This window comes from Eleutherodactylus coqui, chromosome 5 (genome assembly GCF_035609145.1).
Source record: "Eleutherodactylus coqui strain aEleCoq1 chromosome 5, aEleCoq1.hap1, whole genome shotgun sequence".
NCBI classification, from domain to species: Eukaryota; Metazoa; Chordata; class Amphibia; order Anura; family Eleutherodactylidae; genus Eleutherodactylus; species Eleutherodactylus coqui.
The window spans coordinates 121,000,711-121,026,507 of record NC_089841.1 but is presented as its reverse complement, the minus strand read 5'-3'; the positions used below and the strand labels follow the sequence as shown (position 1 = coordinate 121,026,507).

At 42.3% G+C, this 25,797-nt stretch overlaps 1 protein-coding gene across 1 annotated transcript in view; it reads right to left on the bottom strand.

Moving 5' to 3' along the window:
• The window catches only part of AP3S1 (adaptor related protein complex 3 subunit sigma 1), a 67,036-nt gene that overhangs the window by 8,780 nt on the left and 32,459 nt on the right, over positions 1-25,797 (bottom strand). Inside the window, exons 4-5 of the mRNA XM_066603088.1 lie at positions 22,707-22,778; positions 16,585-16,692 (exon numbers count right to left, since the gene is read on the bottom strand). Coding sequence (XP_066459185.1) covers positions 16,585-16,692; positions 22,707-22,778 — 180 coding nt within the window. The remainder of the gene's footprint in view (positions 1-16,584; positions 16,693-22,706; positions 22,779-25,797) is intronic.

The window sequence follows — 25,797 nt, the reverse complement described above, 5'->3', positions numbered from 1 at the left end:
CTCACAGCATAATACTGCATCCCTATGGTATGTTTCTGTGAGTAGTAGCAGCTTGAACATTCCCGTATCAGTCCTGAACACCCCACGCCAGACATTCGCATTCAAGGCTGATTTGGGTCATTAGGATACACTATCTCTGGCAAATCTCAAATTATTGCTTTTGTCAATAAGAGAAATTTGAGTATCGAACTTTCTACCCAGGCTAGACCCGATCCTTTGAGAAACCTGCTGCATGAACAGGCCCTCCAAAAATTAAGATATTCGTTTCTTTATCAATTGGTCTATTGGTGACCTCATGATATCATCTATACTGTCTCTACTCAATCCCGATTTATAATGCTCCTGATGATCCACGAGAATTGAAGTGGTGAAACGCGTAGAGCAATTAAATACGAGAATCAGCATACTAAAAAGGGAAATTCGAATACGCTTGGGTCAAGTATTTACACTACGACCCTTATCTATAGAGGCGAGGCCGTCCTATACTAACCGGGAGACTCTCTCTGGAGGTTGGCATCATACATATCTAGCAACCTCGGGAGATGATCCCTACGGCCAAGGCCAATTCCGACTATCCATTTAGGAATTGGTCAGGTACCTCTACCCTCCTTTGAAAAAAAGGGGGGGGGGGGGGGCAAAAAAGAATTGTGAAGAAACGAACGTTCAAATCACTAAAAATTGCATCCATCTACGGTGTGTGGGCTTTATAAATAAAAAAGACCAAAACAACTGGGGATAATCTTACAAACCCCAAGTACCAATATACCCCTGCCTCATACATTACCGGCTTTAAGCAGGACAAAAAAACTTTGTGGTCGCCGGTGACCAGATCACACAAACACCCACACACACACAGCACAATTGGATGCCCATCTTTAGTGATGGTGTGGTTGGATGGTATTTACCACGCCCCTTACTTACTTTTTTTGTTTTTGTTGTTTTATGTGTTGTGCCCCTATATGTGCATTTTTAAAAAGTTCAAAATAAAAATTATATTTTTTAATTCAAGTCACCACTGCGAAAGGGCTACTCAAGTTAAATTTGGAGACTTTTTGCTCTGCCTACTCTGTGAAATAAAAAAGAAAACGGGAAACTAAGGTTTCCGTTTTGTTTAGTCTTTGATCCGTTTTGCTGATGTGAATGAGCACTTCTAAGAAGGGGTGCTTTAATTTTAAGGATTGTATTTACACCATATGTGACTCTAGTGGGGTATCTCCTTGTGCAGACAGCCAGCTTTCTGCAGATGGGTGTCCTTTCCTTATGGAGGAGACTCTGGTTTGGTTTATATCTCTGCCAGACATGGTAAAGAGTCGGATACGGACTTATTTACACACCACACCATATATGGTGCATGCTATAAACTGTATAGCTTCATGATCACCGATTCACTTAGAATCAAATTCGAAAACTTTGCCAAAAGTATGTGCTGCATTGTCATAAAGAGGAAAGCGACACAGAGTTGTGCTCTCCCAAGAGAAGAAATCAAAAAAATACGTGCATTATTTAACGGAGAACAAAAACGAATTAAACACAGCTAAAACAATCAGGAAAAACCTAAAAAGTGACTGCAAAGATGAATGGTTATATATAATAAATAACATGCCAATCACCCTCCATTGTAAATAGAGAATTAACTATTCTCTTGGGGAAGTGGACTTTGCAGCGATATACATGTAGGGTCTTCTGCGGCACACTTATTTGGATGCATCTAGGACTCTAATTGTAGGATGGCGATTTTTTGCAAACTTCCATGTCAATTTAAAACGAGGTAGTGTTTCTACATTAGATGCCATATCGCCCATCATACACTTTACCATCTTTTTTTTCTTATTAGCACTGGAATGTTACATTATGAATTTGACACTTATTACATTTCTCTGTAGGATAGAGGATCAACTGGATGCTGTTCATTATATAGAACCATTCATTCTGTGCTGCTCAGAGGCTTACTCTATGTTATATAGGTGATCTCGGTTATTCTCAATTGCTTTTAGCCATTTTAAATTGGTTTTTGTTCCTTATGTGTGTTTTGCTTTCCTTTTTTGTGCAATATATGTAAAGTCTTTGACACATACGTAGTACCCTTACTACTTCTTTAGGATTTGAATACAAGTTGGCTTCCACTGATCCTTTTCTTCACTCCAACAATATATGCTGCTACATAATGGAGTTTTCCAATCCAACCTCCCCTCTCTCCTTGCGTCTGAGACCGGTGTTACGCAAGCACACACGCTCATTAGGAGCGCAGCATTGGGAGTACGGTGTGGACCCATCCCCTCCTTTGAGTGTGGGAGCCCCCTGCTTTACAAGAAACTCCTATATATATAACTCCATGTAAGGTATGTTCTGTCTATACACTGACATTAAGAAGGACCTTCTGAATTTTGGTTTGCCTACCTCAGGCATTCTTCATTTTTCTTTGCTATACTGAACCATTCCTTGGTCTCGTATTCTCCTAGATGCTCTCCCAGTTGTGGAAACTACAGGTCTCCAGAGTGCTCCTTCTAGTTTTGGCTTATGGTGACTGGAGTTGTGACGTCTGCTCCCGTTTTTGGGTCCAGCTGTTCATACCAGGTGAGTCCCCTTTTCTACTTGTCAGTATTTGTTTGCATTGTTTATACCTCCAAAGCACTGTCCTTCGCACACACATTTCTTCCATTTATGTGATGAGCACTAGGTTGAAGAAGAACAGCTGGAGGGGGCACAGACCCATTATTCTAATGATAAGTAAAGTCCCAAAAGATGGATTCCCACCAAAGCCATATTAACATATGTAATTTGCAAATACTAATATTGAAAAATATGATGTATAGTTTTAAGTACTGACACATTAGACATTTAATAGTGTGGCAGTGTATATTTTCACCACTATTATTAGTATATCTTCCCATTCATTACATTTGACAGGATGCCTAATGATATCCTCTATGCTCAGACATTAAAGAGGCTGATGCAAGAACAAAGAGTCTTAATTAAAGGGCAAAAGCCAAGTGATAACTATCTAAATCCAACCCTACTAGACTGATATTTAAATATAATAAGTAAATTGCAGCGTTACCCAAGTCTACAAGACTGTCTAAAAATAAAAACAGGAAAAAAAGCCATGGCGATGAACAAAAGAAAAAGGAATGAAATGTTGCAATATCTAGTAAAACAGAGGTTAATAAAAACGGAAATAAAATCAGCAGTAAGAACGGCTGTGTGGCTGGCAATGTTATAAGTTACGGTCATACTAGCATGTCTGGCCTAAATATAATGTCATTGACATCATTTTGCTTTGCCTTTCTCAGTGCATCAAGTATATTTTTGCAGCGGTACCTTAGTCTACCTGTCCTGTCTGGGAGATTGAAAGATAAAACTCTGCAAGAGAGAAGAATGGAAGAAACTAAAAAAAATGATATGTACAATTCTTTCCCTGGAGTCAGCTAAAGAACAACAGAAGTTAAAAAAAAGTGTAAATCCATGGGACTGCGTCACTAAAGCTTGCTAATTGGAAACGAGAAATCCAGGATTTTTTCACTTTTCAAGTTTTGAAATGAATATTTTGACAGGACTCAAAACAAATTTGTTGCAACTTACAAAAAATAGGAAACAACCATTAGGCTGCATATTGTGCAAAAATTTCTCTGTTTCTTATAGCAATAAGTGAGAAAAAGGTAATAACCTAGGGTCACCATTTCCAACATGTGCTTTAGTAAACTGAGTCCTTACAGTATATTCATCATCCAAACACACAACAGGCAGCCATTTTTTCCCTCTGTGTAGGTCTGTACTCTTGAGAATCGAACCTATTTTTACTGAAAAACAATATAACCCAAAGCACTAATACGGATTCAGTGCAAAAATGGCTGCCATCATGCGTATAGATGAAGTGCAATATAATTTATGACCAAGATATAACTAAATTTGCAAGAACTAAACACCAATAACCAAAGAGGAATGAGAAGGGAAAGTATCAAACATATATACAAAATGAAAACCATGGGGTAATGAGCAAAACAGCTCTTGAAGTATCATAAGGTCATAAAATACAGAGAGAACCCAAAACATGAGAATACAATTGTTCATACAGAAAACAATCAACGTGATCCAACACAAAGATCTGAGTCTAAAAAAAAATTTAATTTGTGTCTCTCACATAATCCGTGAATCCAAGTGTTAATGACAGAATCAAGTCTTAATTTGGTTAGTCCTGTCAGTGTCGAAATGATCCTCTCATATGTACCTAGAACATATTACACAGGGGAACTCATCTTGGACTGCCTCTGATTTACAAGAAAATAGGGAGACTAGGATGCCAAATCTATTGGCACTGCTCAAAGATTTCTGTTAGAAATAGGACATTCCATGAAAACTTTCATTTTTATAATTGGCTCTTTATTTAGAATGCTGTGAACTCTGAATAGTGCTGAAGTGGCTTAGGTACCATACATGACGCTTCAGTCCCAGGGACAAAGTCTGTCAGAGTACCAGAAAAGGTAGGGGGAGTGGTATTACCAGGTGCCCTCCTTTCTCTCTGTATGCAGCACAACTGTCATGATAGGCACTTCCTTCTGCTTTGGGATTCGGCGGAGCTAGTGGAGGAAGTATGTGGAGAAAGGAGGATACCAGGTGCTCAGGAACACCGCCCTACATGGAAAGTGTGGTTCGAAAAACCACATCACATGCCTCAATCCAAGGCTGTTGGAACAAAGTTAGAAAATCAATTTAAAAATAATGGGCTTCACCAATAAAATATCAGGCAGATCGACAATTGGAGATGCAACCAGCATAGTGGAAATTCTGTTGACAACATTCTCATACAAAGCTGGAAGCCTCCTTTTCAAAAAGTTCTCTCATAATTGGGCAAGTTTCACACAAGCATATTATAGGTGCATTTATGTCCTGGACTGGCACGGGTCTAATGACTCAAACTCTGAAATCTCTATGCTGCTTCGAATTTTGTTCAGAAGACCCGTGGCCAGGCAGGAACTCTCATCCGAATTATGAACACATAAATAGACCTATAATATGCTCATGTAAAATTGGCCATAGTAGGACCTTTGCTGGAGACCTTTCCAGAGTCATCAAGTGCCTCGACAACAGGGCCTCCAAATTTCTGCTGAATCTACTGAGTATCTGTTTATTTTATTCAGTGGGTTCTCTGTATCTAGTTAAACATGAGGATCTCAGAACATTTTAAGTCAAAGAAAAGGGTTCTGTCCATCACCAACATCCATCTGTGGGGGACCTTGTAATTTCGAGGTGACCGACGTTACAGGAAATATTACTGTCAGCAGGTATTTTCAGAATGTGTCATTAGTATAGCACAGTAACACGAAATCTTGAATTCAGTCAATTAAAAATTAACATAATTCTCATTTTGTACTTGGTCTTCTTCGGAGTACGATTTTCAGACTGTAACCATTTCCTTAACAAGCAGCTGAAATAGTGATCATCTCCCACAACATCATGCAATAAAGGGAAGTATCAGGAATTGCATTCCATGTTTTGAGAAAAATAAAGGAGCCAAAAGACAAACATATGACTCGGCTTTAGATTCAGGGAAATAACATGCTGGAATCCACAGGCTGGTCTGGTCAAGGACAGATGTTTCACCAAAATAATGAAGATATGAAGTGCAGATGGAAACTATTTCACTGACTGAGCTGGTTTCACTTTATATATTTGGAAGCATACGCTGTCCTTCAGTTCACCTCCATTATATTGGACAGTGGGTTTATCTGTTGTAATCCATATGTGAAAGGGGACTTATATAGAGAATTGGTTTTACAATCTTATTACTGGTTCTCTTTTGTATTCTTGCAATTGTTTTTTTTACTTTTAGTTGCATGTGATGCTTTTGAAAAAGACACAGGAAACTACAAAAATAAGATCTGATGAGGAGTGGAAAATATTTTCACAACATGCGGGAATGCTATTTGGGGAGCTAATGTTACATTTCGGGAGTGAATATTCAGATGGTACTAGCCATCCAAAAGCATTTATGTACACACAAAGAACTAATGACTACAAAGGTTTAATACACTAGGATTTGTGGGAAAAAAAAGTTTGATCTAAACGTAGCCCTTATACTACCTAATTTTAGTTACTGTTTTTCTGAGACATAGGTTTCTCTCTTCCAAGTTGAAGCTTTGCTTCCTTCTAGACTTTTTTTTTTTTTTTTTAAAAGGAACCTGTCACCAGGTATGAGCACAGTAAACTAAGTTATGGTGCTCATAGGGCAGGTTCCCTAAAATCTGAGGCATTTCCTATACTTACACGGCTCTACGATCCAGTGCGGGGGGAAGAAAAGGGGGAGATATTATATTGTTTAGAAAACTAACAGCATGGAGTTAACATCAAGGCATATCCACCTTTGGAGGTGACTTTTCAGAATAAGCCATCATGTGTGTACACGAGGAGGAGGGGGAGGAGGAGGAGGAGGAGGAGGAGGAGTATTTCTGGTCAGTATATGACATGTTAGCACCAGTTTTCCCTGTGCAGGCTCCATCTCCAATTCTTAGCCTTCCCTGAGCTGGGGAGTTACACTAGTTATGTCACATCCCATACACTGCACACATAGAAGCAGGATATCATCTTCTCTCTGAGTAACACCTGCTCATCAGAATCAGCAGCTCTGAGATACAATAGAGCAGTACAGAGCAGTGCAGATGTGATTGTTATAACTGTGAGAAAGTAAAGCACTTACTAGAAGCTGCAGATCTGTCAAGCTTTCTACATCTGTCCCTCCAGCAGCAACACAGACTTCTATTAGCACGAGACAACGTTAATTAACCCCCCTCCCTCTTTCTGTACTTCATTACTTAGGACAGACTTCACATGACAACAATGGCAGCAAGTTAGAAGGAAAGAAGACCTTCCTAATAAACAACAGGATTAGCACTTTTCTAGTTATCATATTGGCTGGTACAACTTAGTTCAAACGTGCAGTGCCAATTTAAGTAATTGCTATAGAGGAGACTGCTGAACAGCATTACAGGGGATTTATTCCCCTATTACAGCAGAAGGATGCGGGGGGATCCCCCACTGTAGACCACTCTCTATGAGCTGGTTGTGTGCGGTAGTTCTGTTTGGCAGACTCGAGCTGTGCTAAATGACCGTCATGTAATACTATATTTCGACCACTTCAGGGGAAATGCCTGACTGTGCACAGCCTTCCTCTGAGTGGCTGCAGCAGTCACATGTCCTGGTAAGCAGCAACCAGGAATGACGTAGAGGGGTTGTGAAGCAATTTTAAGTTGTGGATAAAACCTCTTTAAAATGGGGTTTTCTAGGCATAAATACTATTTTTGACCCATCATCAGATAGGTCATCAGTAGTTGATCGGCCTCTGTGTATTTGGAGCGGAAGTCTCTATGCCAGCCTCCCATGTAGTGGCCAGTGATTGTAACTGCAGTCACTGCTCCCATTGATTTCAATGAGAGCCGTGCCTGCAGTTCAAATATCTTGTCTGGGATGATTTAGTGAATCCTGCACTGAGCAGGGGGTTTGACCCGATGACCCTGGAGGTCCCTTCCAACTCTACCAGTCTGAGTTACAAGCGCCAGCCAGAGGTTGGCGCAGAGGCTTTCTGCTCAGATCTCTGTTACTGCGGCGCGGACAGCATGCGCCTGCACAGCTGATCGGTCAGGCTCCCGAACAGCAGACCCCGGCCAATCAACTTATGATGAACTATCATAATCATAGGTCATCAATAGTATTTATGCCTGGAAAACCCTGGAAAGGTTACATTGTTGTGAATTCAGCTTCTTGATCTGCAGCCCAAATTACAGACAGAAATATAAGTAAATATATGTAAGGTTACAACAGTGGAAGCCATATTCTAGACAAATCTAGATTCTTAGCTATGTCTGTGCTTAAAAGTCCTTTATAACTATAGCTAAATAGAATTTGTAATCAATAGATGTATCACATTCAGATGATAATTTCTCATGTAATCCTTTCGATAAGGAGCGCACTGATCAGCACAGATGGTTAATGAATGAGCAGTTGACAGGACACCAAAAAGTCAGAGTCCTGCAACAAAGAATTCGCAATAGTTGAAGGTACACTTCGGTACCTTTTACATGGGTGGAATTTTCTGCAATCCGCACTACAAGGAGGTTAAACAGGTTGAACTAGATGGACATTGTCTTTGTTAGGCCTTACATACTATGTTACTATGTTACAAGTCACAGTAAATTCCACTTCGGAATCTGCACAGCTCAGTGAGGATTTTGATGCGGAAAGAAAAGGACTTAAAGGGGTTCTGACATGAATAATGTTTTTATGCTTTAGCAGCCATTGTTCCCTGGTCTGCCTAATGGACCCAGGTAACCCATGGGTTAATGGCTGCTAAAGCATAAAAATCTTATACTTACCTGTTCTCCTGTTGTTGTTGACATCGGGGGGGTCATCTCCCGGCAGCATATTAGCACTTTCTGCTTAGGTTAAGCAGCCTGACTAGAGCCACCTGATTGGTGCATGCTGTGCAGTCACGTGGTGCCGAAGAGCCAATCAGGTGGCTCTAATCAGCAGCGCTGCTTAACCTAAGCAGAAAGTGCTAGTATGCCTCCCGGCAGGCAGTCTTCTTCCTCCAGCAGCCGCGCCGCTCCGGGATCGCGAGCATGCGCAGTGGAGAGGTGCCCTCTGACAGGAGTCAGGACGGGCCGCGTCTCCACTGCGCATGCTCAGCACTCCGGAGTTCAGCAGGACGGACAGGCCGCCCACAGCAAGCACTGTGCGGTCCTGACGGACGGACGAGAGCAGGAAGCGGTCTTTTTGACCGCTCCTGCTCTGCTTTAAAGGCACAGAAGATGATGCTGGCTGGAGGGTACATGCCTGGCGATCGGGCCAGGCCAGGCGAGTACAATTTTTTTTTTTTCATGTCAGAACCCTTTTAAATCAGCCTGCAATTCCACATGAAAATTAACAGCCCTGTAGATTTTGGTACAAATTCCCCAGCACCAAATTGCCCTGCATACCGGTACAATTATTCCACCCGTGACACAGGTCCTTTATACTACTACAGCGAACGGGACACAGATAACATAATAAATAGCATACACAAGCGACAATCATGAAAAAGTTACATAATCTATAGCTGAAAGAGAATGGCATAAAGCTAACACTTTACAATAAGATGCATTGATTCTACAATTTTGTATTCCATTTTTAAATAGGCATGTGCTACAGATGTGTGTAATAAATTATATATTTATTTTTATTTTGAACAATTTTCATAATTTAGCCCTGTATACCACCACAATTGATTCAAAAATAGGTGCTTCAATGCCCCCCAACCTCCATTTGCTTCTGGGTAGTGTGACCTTGTGCCATCTAAGTTCTAAGTGTGTGAACTTTGCAGCAAAATCACTTGCTCAGGAGACCAGAAGGGTTTAGAATGGTGGAAGATTGGCGCATCAAGGACATCAATAGGGCGAATATCAGTTAGTTTGTTATTTTAATGCTACCCACGATCTTAGGACTAGGACACTTTCTCCTCAATGGACAACTCTTTCTATGTTGTGACTGATCAGGGTCTACAGTGGATATAAAAATTCTACACAACTCTTAAAATGTTGCTATGTTAAAAAATCTGACGAAGATTAATCATTTCACATCTATTTCCACCTTCAGTGTGACCCATTATCTGTACAATTCCATTAAAAAAACAAATCTTTTAGGGTAGGAAAATAATGTGGTTGCATAAATATGCACACCCTAAAACTAATACTTTGTTGATGTACTCTTTGACTTTATGACAGCATTCATTCTTTTTGGACAGATGTCCATCAGCACGGCACATCTTGACTTGGCGATCTTTGCCTATTTTTCCTTGCAAAATCTTGACAGATCTGGCGCGAATCTTGTGTAAACAGCCTTTTTCAGGTAAGCCCAAAGATTTTGAATTGATTCAGGTCTGGACTCTAGCTGGGTTATTCCAAAACTATAATCTTCTTCTGGCAAAATTTTTTTTTCGATTTGAAAGTATGCTTCAGGTTGTTGAAATTCCTTTTTAACTTCAGCTGTTTACCAGAGGTCTGAAGGTTTTGTGCCAAAATGGACTGATATTTTTGGAACTGTTCATAAATTCCATCACCTTGACTACAGTCCCAGTTCAAGCAGCAGAAAAACAGACCCAAAGCATAATGCTGCCTCCACCATCTTAACTGCGGGTATGGTGGTCTTTTGGTGATGTGCAGTGTTGGCTTTGCACCAAACATATCTTTTAGAATGAATGCCAAAAAAGTTCAACCTTGGTCTCATCAGATCATAACACGTTCTCCCACAGACTTGCTTTAGGTTTTGGCAAAACATAGCCGGGCTTGGATGTTTTTTTTGGTTATTAAATGCTTCCGTCTTGCCCCCCTGCCCCCCAACCCAGCAGCCCAGACATACGAAGAATACGGGTTGTCACATGCACTACACAGCCAGTATTTGCCAGAAATTCCTCATTTTTGAGAGACGTCCAGTTTTTGGCAATGTTACCGTCGTGCCAAATTTAACCCGCTTCTTGATGGCCGTTGTCACTGTGTTCCATGGTATATGTAATGCCTTGGAAAGTTTTTGGTCCCTTTCTGACAGATACCTCTCAACAATCAGAACCCTTTAATGTCTTGTAAGCGTTTTACAGCTTTTGCTGAAAAGTGCAACTAAGAAAATGTCTGGAAAATCCAACTAGAAAAGCAGAACTTTATAAGGGGTAAATCAGAATCCCTGTAAATAATGGTAGTGGAGTAGGGACTAATATTTAACATGAGCTTAAATGTGATTGGCTAATTCTAAACACAACCAAATCCCCAAATATAAGAGGGTGTTCAGACCCTCAATTAGTGTTATTATTCAGTTTATTTAAGCTACTTTGAAGATAGCCCCAAAAGTTTCCTATATTAGGAGAAATCTACTGATCGAAAGAAAATTCCAATTCCCAGAGGCTCTTCTACCAAATAAATTACCTGAAAGTGCTGCAGAATAAGTTGGTGCATAACAAATAAGATTTTTCATTTCAAAAGCGCAAAAAAAAAATGCTGCAAAGTAAGAATGCTGTAAAAAAAATAAAAGTCTTATTGACTCCAAATTTATTCTGCAGCAGGACACCAATTCCAAATATAAATCTAATGTCATAAAAAAAAAAAACACTATCTCCAGCGTAAAGAAGAACAAGGAGTCCTGGATGTGATGATGTGGCCCCACAGAGCCCTGATCCAACATCATTGAGTCTGTCTGGGATTACATGAAGAGACAGAAGGATTTGGGCATAGCCTACATCCACAGTAGATATGTGGTTAGAGCTCCAAAAGGTTTGGAACAACCTTCCTGCCAAGTTGCTCTAAAAACTGTGTGCAAGTGTACCTAGAAGAATTGATGAGGTTTTGAAGGCAAAGGGAGGTCACACCAAATATTGATTTGATTTAGATTTCTCTTTTATTCATTCACTTTACATTTGTTATTTGACAAAAAAAACCTATTAAACACTTCTATCTCTGAAAGCATTCTTACTTTGCATCATTTTTCAACACTTGCTTAAAACTTTTGCGCAGTACTGTTATTTGCCATCTCATAATGGGACTGAAGGAACAACTAAGTTTCAAGGAGGTAAAACCATTAAACCTATAGCATTTAGCCCATGACCATGTCCGTTCAATTACAAGGGTTACTTTTGACATTTAGGATTTTATAATGCGATAAATCAGTGTGACAATGTCACACCGGTTCCCATTTACAACTACCATAATAATAAAAAAAAAAAGCAAAACATTAAATTTGTTGGTCTTTCTAACCCTGTTATTTACCATAAAAGTGGTTGTCTCACAACAGGTTTTATCTGTCATGCAGACACCCCAGCTGTGACTCATGCTGAAGAGTATGGCACCACCAGGTGACCGCGCACATGCGTCCTACCACTCCATTCACTTCAATGGGACTGCCAGAGATAGCTGGTTCGGCCGTCTCTGCTGGTCCCATTAAAGTGCATGGAGCAGCGGTGCACATGTGCGGCCACCCACTATCATACACTTTGAGACGTGCCATGGCTGGGATATCCGCATGACAGATAAAACCGGTCATGAGACAAGCCTTTAAGACTTCCCACCAACTATTCTTACCTTAATATTACAGTTGTAGCCCACATGGACATGATTAATTCAAAAGGAAAATGCAAAGTAGAACAAAGAACATCAAAGCCTACTTTCTGGATCAACAAGCAGTTCTATACTATGCTATGCATTGTGCAAGGTCTTAGGGGTGGAGCATGATACACAGACTCCCTGTGTCAAGCACCACCTGCTCATGACCTACACTAAGCATAATACAAAGTACAAGCTTTGCCCAGTGTTCTCTTTTAAAGGGAACCCATCAGGCCCCCCAAGCTCCCTATGCTACCTTCTGTGTTACTATGCATATGGGGAGACCTGCCAATCGGCATCTAGAGGGAGGAAGAGAGAAAGTACAGCGTGCCCATATAAATATGTATGAGCTTCATTGGACTCATCCCCAGTCCAGCCCTGCAAAGCTCAAAAAGTAAGATTTGCAAAACCACTAAACCAAATTGGTATAAGTGACGGACAGCTGAAGTCAGCATATCAGTCACTATGCCCGTAACCTGGACAGCTTAGTTGACCTGAAAGGTTCCCTTCAATTTCGGCATGGCATGAAAAGATCTTCAGATCTTGACTGTAATTGTTAGAGGTACCTCTGACTTATGAAGGTGCCAGTCTAAAAGGAGAACCTCTGCCACGTGGGCTGGTCATCACTTCCCACATAAGACTGAACATTAAATATGGATATTAGGCATCCATAATGTAGAGTCAGTAGGTTGCATGCTACTGGTCATACCTCCTTGCTCTTCAGCATCATTATAAATGCTGCAATCTGCTTAATAGTTTTTAACCATGAAGAATGCTTATTTCAACCACTGTGGCCATGCATGTTAATGTGTTCTATTCTTCAGTGTCTCACCGGTAATATCTCTTCCTCTAATCACTCAATTATACTGGCTCAGTTCACCCAAGCGATAAGCATTGTGGTTAGCCGATCACTGGTAAGGTAAATAACTACATTCATCAACAAAATTAAAACTGACAAGCCAATTAGAATCATGGAGAAATGCCGCGGCATTTATGAGCATCTACTCTCCCAGGGACACTTGGAACATTTTTAATGTGACAGTACAGATAAAATTATACATGTTTATGGTTGATTATACATTTGGATGTTGCCTGAAATTTTGTATCTAATGTGAAAAATTACCTGAAGATAACCCATTTTGTGGTTTTAGTTATGGTGTGCACAAACAGTCATGTAACAATGAGCAATGTAAAGCTTCATTGGCAATGCAAGACCTCTTCCAACTGTTCAGTGAACCTTATATATACACCATAAGGGTGCTTAACCCGTGCCGAATGGCACTGTCTTTTGCCAGATGATAAATTGCCACTTGGCAACACAATGCGCGTTTTGCCTTAAATTACTATACTTTCGCAATCCAGTTTTTGGCCACATGGCTTCACCAGTGAAACAAGTGGATGGTGCAATTCGGCAGATGTAAGCACCCTCACCCCAGTATCCAGATTGGTTACATGAAAGGGGTTTTCCAGGCAGAATACGATTGATGACCTATTCTCAGGATAGGTCATCAATAGTTGATCGGCTGGGTTCCATCACTCGGGACCCTGACCGATCAGCTGAGCAGGTGCATGCCGTCAGCGACGCAAATACACAGAGGTCAGAGCTGAAGCACAGGAAGTCTCCATGCCAACCTCTGTGTAGTGGCTGGCACTTGTAACTGCAGCCATAGCTGGCGTTGATTTCAATGGGAGGCATGTCTGCAGTTACAGGCACCGGCCACTACACAGAGGTAGTCGCGGACGCTTCAGCTCCGACCTATGTGAATTTGTGGCGCTGACAGTATGTGCATACTCAGCTGATCGGTCAGGGGTCCCAATAGGTCATTAATGGTATTCTGCCTGGAAAGCCCCTTTAGGAAACACAGAGTATGTTCACACGGGATGTACTGGATCTGCCGAAATATCCACAACAAATCTCCAGCACAATCTGCACTTATCACTGATTTCTCATGGATTTCAGTGGAGAGTCTCTGTGAATTTCATCCACTCATTTGAAAAGGTGAAATCCACACTGAATCTGCAGCAAAAATGGACATGCTGTGGATTCAAAATCCTCACCGCAGCTAAACTGATGCTGCAGATTTATTGAACACTTGTCTAGATCGCTTGTACTGTGAAATGCTGCAGATTTTCTGCAGACAACATACTATTTTTATTGCTGATGTCAGGAGCCACAAGATGCCCAATGACTGCTCCCCCTCTGTGCCTTGTGTATGTATAAGCAGCCCAAACTCTAGAGGTTTTAGAAATCCGCTTCTCAAATGACTAGTCAAGTATGACAACAACTGCATCTGCCAACAAACTATTATTTTCACAGATCTCGCCCTTTGGTCACCATCTGTCACCCTTGTTTGGCACAAAGGCGGCAGAAATTGGTCTGACTCCATATTTACAGACATCTAAACTCTTTAGTGTATGCCCAACTTTAAATGGTATTAGAGTATCAGCAAATAAAGCTCATTTATTGTGTAATGAAAAGTTTTTTGATTTGCCAAAATACTTTACAGTTCTTCTCAATGGGAACCTTCACCGTTTACTACCAGAGTATCAAACTCTGTTCTGGTAATGAGATGATCGCGAAAGTGCACGGTTAATTACAAAAGAGAGCTCCACAAACTAATAAATACCTGTAGTGATTCATCACAGACGGGGACAGAATTGTAGCCCTTAAAAGTATTATGGCTGAGACGGAGGCATAACTTGAAGCTCCTGGGCCCCAATGCAAAACCTGTAACAGGGCCCCCAACTATAATGCTTTATTCATAGTACTGGGCTCCATATATGGAGAAGAGGGGCCTTATGGGCCCTCTAAGGTTCCTGGGCCCGGGTGCAACCGCTTCCCCTGCATCCTCCATAGTTACGCCCCTGGGCTGAGAGTATACAAGGATAAAGCTAGTCATGGCAGAACCTTTCCACTGTGGATTTTGCCACAAATCTGCACTTTATGTATATTGCAAAGGTGAATCCCCTGGTGAAAATCCGCGTAAAGAACTGATGTCCTTATACACTACAATGTGTACATGATTTTTGATGCAGAATCTGCAACATGTGATCTCAATAAGGTTCCCATAGCTGCAATGAGTGTTCTTGAAAATTGCAAGGCACTGGCATGGAAAGTATAGTGGAAAATTGTCCTTCTCATCATGCAATGAATAATCTTTATTCCCTGAAAGCTTCCTGGTAAGTGCATGGCATGGCAATATTTCTGTTAGGAGATGAAGGTGGAGGGTGAGAAACTTTTCAGTATTATTTTTTTTATACATGACTAGCACTGTCTGTGAATCTTTGAAGTACAGAATTACTTACCTTATTTCTTGTCCACAGCTTACAAGACTATGTAAGATTCAAGTGACATATAAGTTCAATGGTCTCTAATGACAGGTATTATAGATGTAACTATTATAGCTAAATGCATGGTAAAATACAAAGTTTAACAAAGTTCTAAAAATGTTAAGTCACTTGTGAAGAAAATAAAAAAGTGCTTTTTTTTTGAAGTGCATGATATTTGCAAAAGTTTCATTATAAAAGTATAATTTTATATGGATTTTTTAAAACTCTGCTATCTTATTAGAACAATGAGGATAAAAACTTACAAAGGATGTTCCCATGTCCACATACACAGTACATATGGTAGATTCATTCATTCCATCAATGTGCTCCATACTTGTTCTTGATTACATGTAATATTTTCTTGGACTGAAATAACTTGCTATGAACATTTATTTACTTAAAGTGGATCTCGCGGCTGAATATGTTGCTCCATGAAAAGCAGCATATTACAGATCTGTATTCCTATTTGCTAAAAAAGGAGATGGAACAATAACTCCAGTGCCAATGGGTGGCACTGTGGAGCTATTGTTCCATCTCCCTTATTTGCATATTACCCAGAGAAGCATGAATTGCCTTTAAAGTCTCCTCACTCACCATCTAGGTGCTCTCCCTAAGAAGAAAAGATAGCGTTTTCAACCTATTTGCTAAAAATTGCACCAAAAAAAAAAAAATAAAATGGGCGCCATTTGGTAAAAGGAGTGCTGGAATAATACGGGAGAACATTCCCACCTTGAAAACACTGATATCATTACTGTATTTTTTCGCCACAATTTTGGTTACTCCAAGTACAAATCTGCAGCTGTAGTATGCTGCCCATAAAGCTAGCAGATCTACTGTAAAAGCCCATTAAGGCACAGGATTAATTAGCAGCACATTTGTTGCTAGGTAGCCCTTTATTAGCCGTAGCCATGAGTGGCTACTGCTCTGCGATACTTGGTGCAGCCATGTAGTCTATAGTGGGGAACTATGCAATACTACACTTGATGCCCCAGAAGCTCTCCCCTGAGATAAGAGCTTATCATTGGGGGTTCCATCTGCCTGAGGAAAGAGGATGGTTCTAGATGACAACTTTATGACATTTCAATGCATTATATTAGGAGGTCTGTTGATGAAGTACAATAACAATACAGATATAAGATCTTACCTCAGATTTTTCCAATTTTGTCTGAGCATCGATCTGAGTTACAATTTCATTCATATTGGTCTCTAGAACCATACCTCCCATCACCATTTCTGCAAGTATGTTGTGTACCTAACAGGAAAACAGAGGTAATATATGAGATATTATACAGAAACTGTTTGGTAATGCCTCACCTGCTCCCTCTTATATTCACCATGTTGCTGAAAGTATTTGGACACACACAGAAGTTGATTAAATTCAATTTTAGTCATATTTTACAAAATTTTTGGCCTCAATGACTGCAGTAACCCTCCTAGGCATGGTTTCCACCAAATTCTGATAGATGTATGGAGGGATTTGCCTCTATTCCTTGAGGAGAGCTTCGGAGAGTGATGAGGGAATGTTGGGCGTGGATGGATATGGCGTTCTAGTTCGTCCCAAAGATGCTCGATGGGATTGATATCCGGACTTTAGGCTGGCCAGTGAAGTTTGCAGGCATTCTGCTCCTCAAACTAAGCCTCAACACTTCGTGCTATATGACATGGTGCTCGGTCAGGTTAGTAGCGACATGGAGCTATACCAATGTATTCCGTCATGGTAGGTAATGCCACATTGGCCAGACTGTCTCTGTATCCATTAGCGTGGGGGGTGGGCTTCACTATAAACATTGGTGCTAGTCTTTACCAATCAATCGGCATATCCCCTTTGCCTGACAGCACAGAATTGGTGGGTATAACAATACTTTTGTCAACATACGGCATTTGCCTTTATGGACTCAGGAAGTCAAAGTCCTCAGGTCTAATCTTTTGGATTGGCAGCTACTAATGTCCATTGAAGAGAACCTGTAACATTGAGAATTCAGTGGAGTCTGCAGGCAGCTTGTATAGAGCAGGAAGAGAGGAAATTCATATAATTAAAGGGATTGTCCGACTTATTTCTTTTATGAAGTTTTGGGCACCTTATACCCAAAACTATATAAAAACAGTATACTTGCCATAGCGCCATTTCGGGGCTCCAGCACAACCGCATCTGTTAGGCCTCCTATTGGCTGCAGCAGTCATGCAACTAAACCATGCGACCCTATGCGAACTGGAAGTGGGGGAGCAGCATGACAGCTGCAAGACTGTTTTGTTTTTTTATGGCTCATCCCTCCAATGGCACCAATGCTTTTTAACTTGAAAACCCCCTTTAATCTTTTTGATAAAAATGATATAACTTGCTGTTTACACTTCTGCTCATTCTGGGCTTTGGACTCCATTGTACAGTAGTTTGTCCATCCCTATTACTCTCAAAACAATATTTTCAGCTCTTGGAAGGTATTGATCAGATGTATCTGCTGTAGTAAGTCTTATAAGCAATGCTTTCTGGGAGAAGTATGCAAATTAGCACTCCTCAGAAAGGTGAAAAACATCTCTCTGGTGTCACCTATAGGTAACTACCCAAATAAAAAGCCTTAAACATGAGTAGGAATATCAGCCAAACCAGACACCTATCTGTAGATACTGTCTCATCCAGGTTCTAGTTGGCTGGATAAGATGCCTTTGAAGCAGCTCTTGGAAGATACTGGTTCTCCTATAGAAGATCAAGCTTGCATAGATTTGGTCAGAATGAGCAATTTAAACTTTTTTGGATGGTGGCTGGTTGGAGATAACTTGTCTGAAAAATACGAAAGATGACAGAGTGCTGGGTGGCACAGAAAAAAGGGAATACATTTTTTTTAATGTCACTAGGACCCTAAAAATATAGAAGTCTGTCAACGTGTTAGTGTTCTGCTCTGCTCACAGTCACTCTAAGTAGTGCAGCTAGGTTATTCTGACTGTCAAAGTAATGTAAACCTGGCATAAAAGGACAGAAGTGTCAATATAACCTAAAACAGAATAAGGTTTGTAGTACATGTGAATGGTCTGATGCATGCCGGTATATTACTATGTCTTTACATCATCATGTATACAGGGGACACTACTTTGAGGCAAGAGGAGCCTCCTGCCTCAGGCAGTGCCACCTTGCAGAAAGGAGTTGCGGTAAAAAAGAGGAGTGAAAAGGTGAAGGACCTGCGGTGATGGAGAGGATCAAGAACCTGTGAGGAGGTCATGAGGGGATGATCGCAGTAGTGGAGGCTAGGCTGTATGCTAGAGCTGAAGGACCTGCAATGAGGTTACAAGGGGGGCTCAGCAGTGGAGTGAAGGTCCTGTAATGGATTTTTAGGTTAGCTTTTATAGCCAGGGAAACGCTGGGAGTTGTAGTTCTTTCCGCCTATACCTTCTAACTTCCCATTATAATAGTCTGGATGTGCTTGGAGGGTTTTTTTTTTTGTTTGTATTTTTTTACACACTGCCCCCTTGTAATGTTTTCTAACATCACATAACAGCATGGGTTTGCTGGAACTTATAGTTCCCACTCATATGCTTCCCCTATAACTTCCTCTGTTAACCTGTACTGTCCTACATATGCTCGAAGTTGTAGTACTTTACTTTATTACGGGGTGGGGCAACTGGGACATGCACCCCAAGTTAAGCTAAGATGTTCCTATGCTAGACTGCCAAAGGTGTGTCATAGGTGTGCCTATTAACCCTTTCCCTGCCTTAAGCCACCAAGGATGTGGCCACTAACCGCTTCAGAGAGTCTGAAACCCATGGTAGTTCTCTATTTGGCTATGTTCAAACATCGCAAACCCTCTATGGATTTTGTGCAAATTATAGCAGCAGCAAAGTGCACGGAAATTTGAGAAATCCTGTTCACGTGTTGCAGAAAAAAAAATTTTGCAGTGGAATAAAAGCAATCAAAATGTTACAGGTCCCAAAAATTGGATAAATGAAGACTAGAGTTCATCCCAAAAAAAATGCTCAGTCAATGGGGGAAAAAATTTCTATGGCTCTTGGAATATGGTGATTCAAAAGCAAATCTTCAGTGTACAAAAATAGCAAAGTTAAAAAAATAAATAAATGAAATAAATAAAACAAAATGGAATTTTTTATTTTTCCCCAACCCCCCTAAAAAAAAAGTGATAAAAGTTATGTAAATGTATTATATGCACCCCACTCCTGCAAAAAACAAGCCGTTATATGGCCATGTCATAGGAAAAATTAAAACATTATGCGACGATGAAAAAAAACAACGGAAAAATTAGTTGGTCATTAAGACGTAAACAGGCTTTGCCACTAAGGGGTTAAAGATTCAAGAGCAGAATAAAAAAAAAAAAAGAAAAAGAAGAAGAGAACAATATTATACTTCATTCCTGCACATCCAAGTTAAATAGAGCCATCTGGCATCTCTTCATTTAAATTCAACTACTGGCTCCACTGATGACTGGTGGAAAGTTTCACTATAAACAAGAACTTCACATCTGTGTCACAAGAGGCAGCATGAGAGATAGGGAAGTTAAGTGGAAAAAAGGGAAAAGTTATAATGTCTGTGATAAAGGAAGAACTAAAAATGTATATGCTAGAAAAACAATGCTGCACCCCATGTCATGGAATATTTGGATGTGAAACAGATTGGTGATGAAAGGGTATCACCAAGCTGTGCCAACATGTTACCAGTGCCAATGCAGTCACAACCAAATGTCCACATATGTACTGCTGGCCATATTAGATACAACAATTGGGTGAACGTGACAATTGTGGCAGGACTGGCTGATTATCTACTGTATGACACCTCCGAATTCTGCCCCAACAGCAGATAAAAATGGGGCATGTCAGGTGACCCAATCTACTCTCAGGGAAGAAGCAGCCGCCAAAAGTGTTTGGCAACAACTTTCTCCTCTCATTACACTTGCACGCTGGACCGGCCGGCTGACCAGGTATATGGGGCGATGAAGATAGATAGCCGTCAGCTGAACGAATGGGCATTCAGCCAACAACCATCTCATGTCTATGGGTCACCTAACACACGGTCAATTACGCACTGGCTTTTTTTTCTTCCACTTTCCTTGTCTTGTTTCCCAGCAATATGTGTACAAAACACCTCACATATGCAATGTAACTGCGCATGTACAGCATTTATTACACGCCCATAGAGAATAGGGCTCTATCATGCGTAATATGCAGTAGAATAGAATATTCTCCATTCTTTTTTATGCAATGTATATACGCAAGTGTGAATCGATCAATGAAAATCCATATAGTTTTATTGACTCTATTCACTGGGTATTATATGTGTGTATATTGCACAATGCAATTACGCTCGTGTGAGCCTGCTCTCGGGTCGATATACCCCATAAGCCTGAAAATAAATTCGTTTTCCTTCTGGGTGCCAGGGAAAAGAGTAACATACGTGCATGGTGTCTCCAACGCAGACAATGGGGCTCATAGAGCTGTCTGCTCATCACCAGCACATGGGACTGATCCTGGCCAATTGTCAGAATTGCAAGGGGCCCAGCAGCTGGATCCCTACTGATCAGTGTTTTAGGACACGTTCCGATATGTTAAATGCTAAAGTGATGGAAAACAAAATCTTTAAAGGGGCTACACTGGTGAAAACACATATTTCCATGCCTGCCCTCCCTCACCTGATTGTCTGGAAGTGGTCTCTGTGTTTTCTAGTCACTTCCCTGTGGAGCCCCCTGTCTGATGCTTGTCCAGCACCATCTTGATTTTTTGGTAGGAGGTTTTATTTTCACTTCCATAATGCATCAGCCCAACATTGGTTAAGACTATATCATATCTAAATTTTGTCTGCTGGGGTGAAAGTGTAAACTAAGCTATAGACCATAAATAAGTACAGTCAGGAGGATGAGCTGTGATCTCCTCTATTATAAGTGTGGAGCTGTCAGATCATCACCAGTAATCATGATAGGGGTGCCTCTATACCCACTTTAAACAATTTGTTTTTGGAAGATCCATTTAACAACATCACACAGACTGAGGGCGGCTTCAGATGACCGTATATCGGCCGGGGTTTCAGGCCCAGCCGATATACGGTGTCCCTCTCTGCAGGGAAAGGAGGCTGGAAGAGCCGGGAGCAGTGCACTGAGCTCCCGCTCGCTCTCCGCCCCTTGCCACTATCTACAATGGAAGGGGTCAGGATGGGGGCGGAGCTAAGTTCTGGAGGAGCAGAAGCTCAGCGCACTGCTCCCAGTTCTTCCAGCCTCCTCCCCCTGCAGAGAGGGACACCGTATATCGGTCGGGCGTGAAAACCCAGCCGATATACGGTCGTCTGAATAAGCCCTAACTTGAAAATAAATCTATAACCCCCAAGTAGATCTAAGCTGCTCAAAATTGAGATCACATGACCATCTGAGGACAAGCAGGCTGGGAGATTCAGAAAGAAAGAAATAACCAACCAAGGTAACACTAGCTCACATATATATACTGGGGGAATAGCTGTATAATGAATTAATACAAAAACACTGAAGTGTTTAAAAATAGTAAAATATTATTAGCCTAGGGTCACACGGGGCAGATTGCCGTCGGAAATCTCGCGGTTTGGCCGCAGCAAAAACCGCGAGATTTCCGCCGGCAGAGCCGCCGCGGTTTAAGCCGCGGCGGCTTTGAAGCGGTCCGGCCACTTGCTCTTCCGTTGCGGCCGGCGCTCCCATAGAGGAGAGCGCGGCCGCAGCGGAATGCAAAAAAGAATGAGCATGCTGCTTCTTTTGAAACCGCGGCTGCGGCCGCCGCAGCCGCGGTTTCAACCGGATTTACCGCAGCGGATTAGCCGTCCCGTGTGGACGAGATTTCTGAGAAACCTCGTCCACATGGCTGGCTAATCCCGGGCTTAGCGGCCGCGGGCGGTTTTGCCGCGGGCGGATCTGCTGCGGCAAAACCGCGGCAAATCCGCCCTGTGTGACCCCAGCCTTAGTAGTAATTTGCTGCTCTTATTGAAATAAAAGTTTATTTCATAAGGTTTTACAACTAGTTGCTCAAAAAAAAAAAAAACTACCACTGATCATTTACACTAAAATTGGCTTCATGAAGCAAGACTGTTGGAGAGAAAACGTCATGTTATAAAGTACATTTTAAATTGGTTTTGTGTAGTCAGAAAGGAAAGAAAAAAAACAACACAAACGACTTTTCCATAGAGGGTGTGGAGGATCTACACTATTACAGTACCAGCTCAATTATATTTTGAGCTAAGAATTAGTTCAATCAGATAAACGTTATACCATATTCACTCGAAATTACATTTAGTAGATTGTATAAAAGAAATACCTTATCTACATGGAAAATTAAATCCAATTCACAGACGTTTTCAAAGCACTTGTCCAGGGTCTCCACGAATACCTGCGAGGTAAGGATGAGAGATCTGGTAAGAGAACAATGAAACCAGGAAGACAGAGCTGGCTGAACTGGGATTTAATACGATTAGTGAAGGAGCTGAAAGGGGTTGTCCCGCGCCGAAACGTTTTTTTTTTTTTTTTAACCCCCCCCCCCCCGTTCGGCGCGAGACAACCCCGATGCAGGGGTTAAAAAAACAAACCGGAGAGTGCTTACCTGAATCCCGGCGGTCCGGCGTCTTCATACTCACCTGCTGAAGATGGCCGCCGGGGTCTGCTCCCTCCGTGGACCGCAGCTCTTCTGTGCGGTCCATTGCCGATTCCAGCCTCCTGATTGGCTGGAATCGGCACGTGACAGGGCGGAGCTACACGGAGCCGGCATTCTGCACGTGCGGCCCCATTGAAGACAGCAGAAGACCCGGACTGCGCAAGCGCGGCTAATTTGGCCATCGGAGGGCGAAAATTAGTCGGCTCCATGGGAACGAGGACGCTAGCAACGGAGCAGGTAAGTAAAAAACTTTTTATAACTTCTGTATGGCTCATAATTAATGCACAATTTACATTACAAAGTGCATTAATATGGCCATACAGAAGTGTATAGACCCACTTGCTGCTGCGGGACAACCCCTTTAAGGCCAACTTCACACTGGCGAGAGCGATATTGGCCGTGATTAATGACCCGATATCGCTCTCGCAATGCACGTGAAATCTCTAGATGCAAGGCTGTCACGGCTGCAGCAGGGAACTGCGATGTTCTCCCATTGTTTTTAATGGTACCAGCCGCCGCCAGCCCCATTGAAAACATGTGGAAACCCCTAGATGCAGGAGTTTCCATATAGAAACTGCCTCCCATCCCTGTGGGGATGAAGGGATATCCTGCCGCAACTGTCACATTAAATACAATGGGCGATATAAAAAGAAAGGACATGCTGCAATTTTTTTTTTTCATGCAGCTTTGCAGGCGTTAAAAACATCGCAAATCAGTATGAAACCACTGAAAATCACTGGTTTCAGAATCATGCTGTTTCAGTCACTGTCACATTGCGATAAAATTGTGTGATTTACTCACCAATGTAAAGCCGGCCTTAGAGAGAGTTCACACATCGCTGACTTGCTGTGGATATTGTTGCAGTTCTGCAGCAGATTTTACCCTTTTAGGCCTTAGTCAGACGGGCGATTTTTCGCGCGATTTGCGGATCGCATGACGGATGCGCATCCGCAAATCGCGTGACCGGTGCGCGCAAGTCGCCCGCAAATCTGCTCCTAGCCGCGTTTCATTAGAAACGGGCCGGAGCTGTCCAGCGCATTGCATTCAATGGAGACGGCAATACAGCCGTCTCCATTGAAAGCAATTCGCTGCGGGCGAGCCCGGGATGAATTGTCGGTAAGGGCTTAAATATATAAGCCCTTCCCTGCAATCCATCCTAAAATGTGTTAAAATAAAAAAAAATTGTATACTCACCTTCTCCCGGCAGACGGAGCTCCGCACGGCCGTCCTGCAGTGGGTGTGAGTCAGACCTGCCCCCTGATTGGCTCAGCGCTGAGCCAATCAGAGGCATGCCTCACTCACACCCATTCATGAATTCATGAATGGATGTGAGTCAGACCTGCCCCTGATTGGCTCAGCGCTGAGAGGCAGCAGTCACTCACCCATTCATGAATTCATGAATGGGTGTGTGAGTGTTTTCAGCCTCTGATTGGTCAGGGCTGTGACCAATCAGAGGCAGATCATTCAGCAGGCGGGGATTTTAAAGCCCCGCCGGCTGAATAGTGCCAAGAAGCAGTTCAGGAGAACTGACAGCGGCTGTGGCTGGACTCAGGCTGCAGCGGAAAGGTGAGTATAGAATTTTTTTTTATTTTAACACATTTTAGAATGAATTGCAGGGAAGGGTTTACATATTTAACCCCTTCCCGACAATTCACCCCGCGCACGCCGGCAGCCCATTGCTTTCAATGGAGCGGCTGTATTGCCGCTCCATTGAATTCAATGGGCAAACATCGTTCTTCTCTGTCACAGCTGTGGCAGAGAAGAATGATTTGTCTTCTATATGTTCTCAATGGGGTCGGCGCTGCTGCCGCTGGCCCCATTGAGCGCATATAGAAAAGAGAACAGGAATCGCAGATCGCAGATAGGTGCGATCTGCGATTTTTTGTTCTATAATTTATCGGACGAGCGCATAAAAAGCGCTCATGTGTCCGATACCATTGCAAAGCAATGGTTTTATAAAATTGCCGGACGCATGCGCATGCGCAAATCGCGTGAAAAATCGCCCGTCTGACTAAGGCCTTAATTTGGTTTCAATTGAAAGGATAAAATCTGCTGCCGATCTGCACCAAATTCCACAGCAAATTAGCAACTTGTGAGCACACCCTTAGGCTACCTACAAAAGGTCGAGCGCAATTGCCAATGTGCATTTTCACACCTGTGCAAGACACTTTTTTGGCAACCAACCATCACTTCCAGCCTAGGGGGCTCTTTCACACAAGCGTATATCGGCCGCCGTTTTCAAGGCCAGCCAATGTACGCTATGATCTGATGGATTGGATTCCAATGCATCAGATCACATGGCCGTATTCCCGCAATGTAAAAGCGTCCGGCCGGGTCCATATAGCACCGGGCGCTTTCACGCTGGGCCGAAAAGATAATCTTGGAACTATCTTTCTGGCCAGAATACATCAGCCACTGCATGGGCTCCTATGGGAGCCTATGACAGTGGCCAGAGATGGGGGTTGTGGGAGGGAGTATACCCTCTTCTCTCCTCCCCTCTGGCTGTTTGCAATGAGAGGGGGCAGAGCTCAATCCACCCCCTTCTATTGCTGGCTTCTGATAAGGGGCGGGTGCTTAGCTCCACCCCATCCCCCCACTCCCATTGCAAACAGCGGGAGGGAAAGAGAGAGGAGGTGAGTCGGCGAGTGGAGGGCATTGCAGCCTTGGAGTATATGCACTGGGGCCTGTGCCGTCTAAGCGGGTGCTCAAACATTAGATTTGTGCGCCTGTTCACGCATTTTTTGGCACCAGTGGGCAC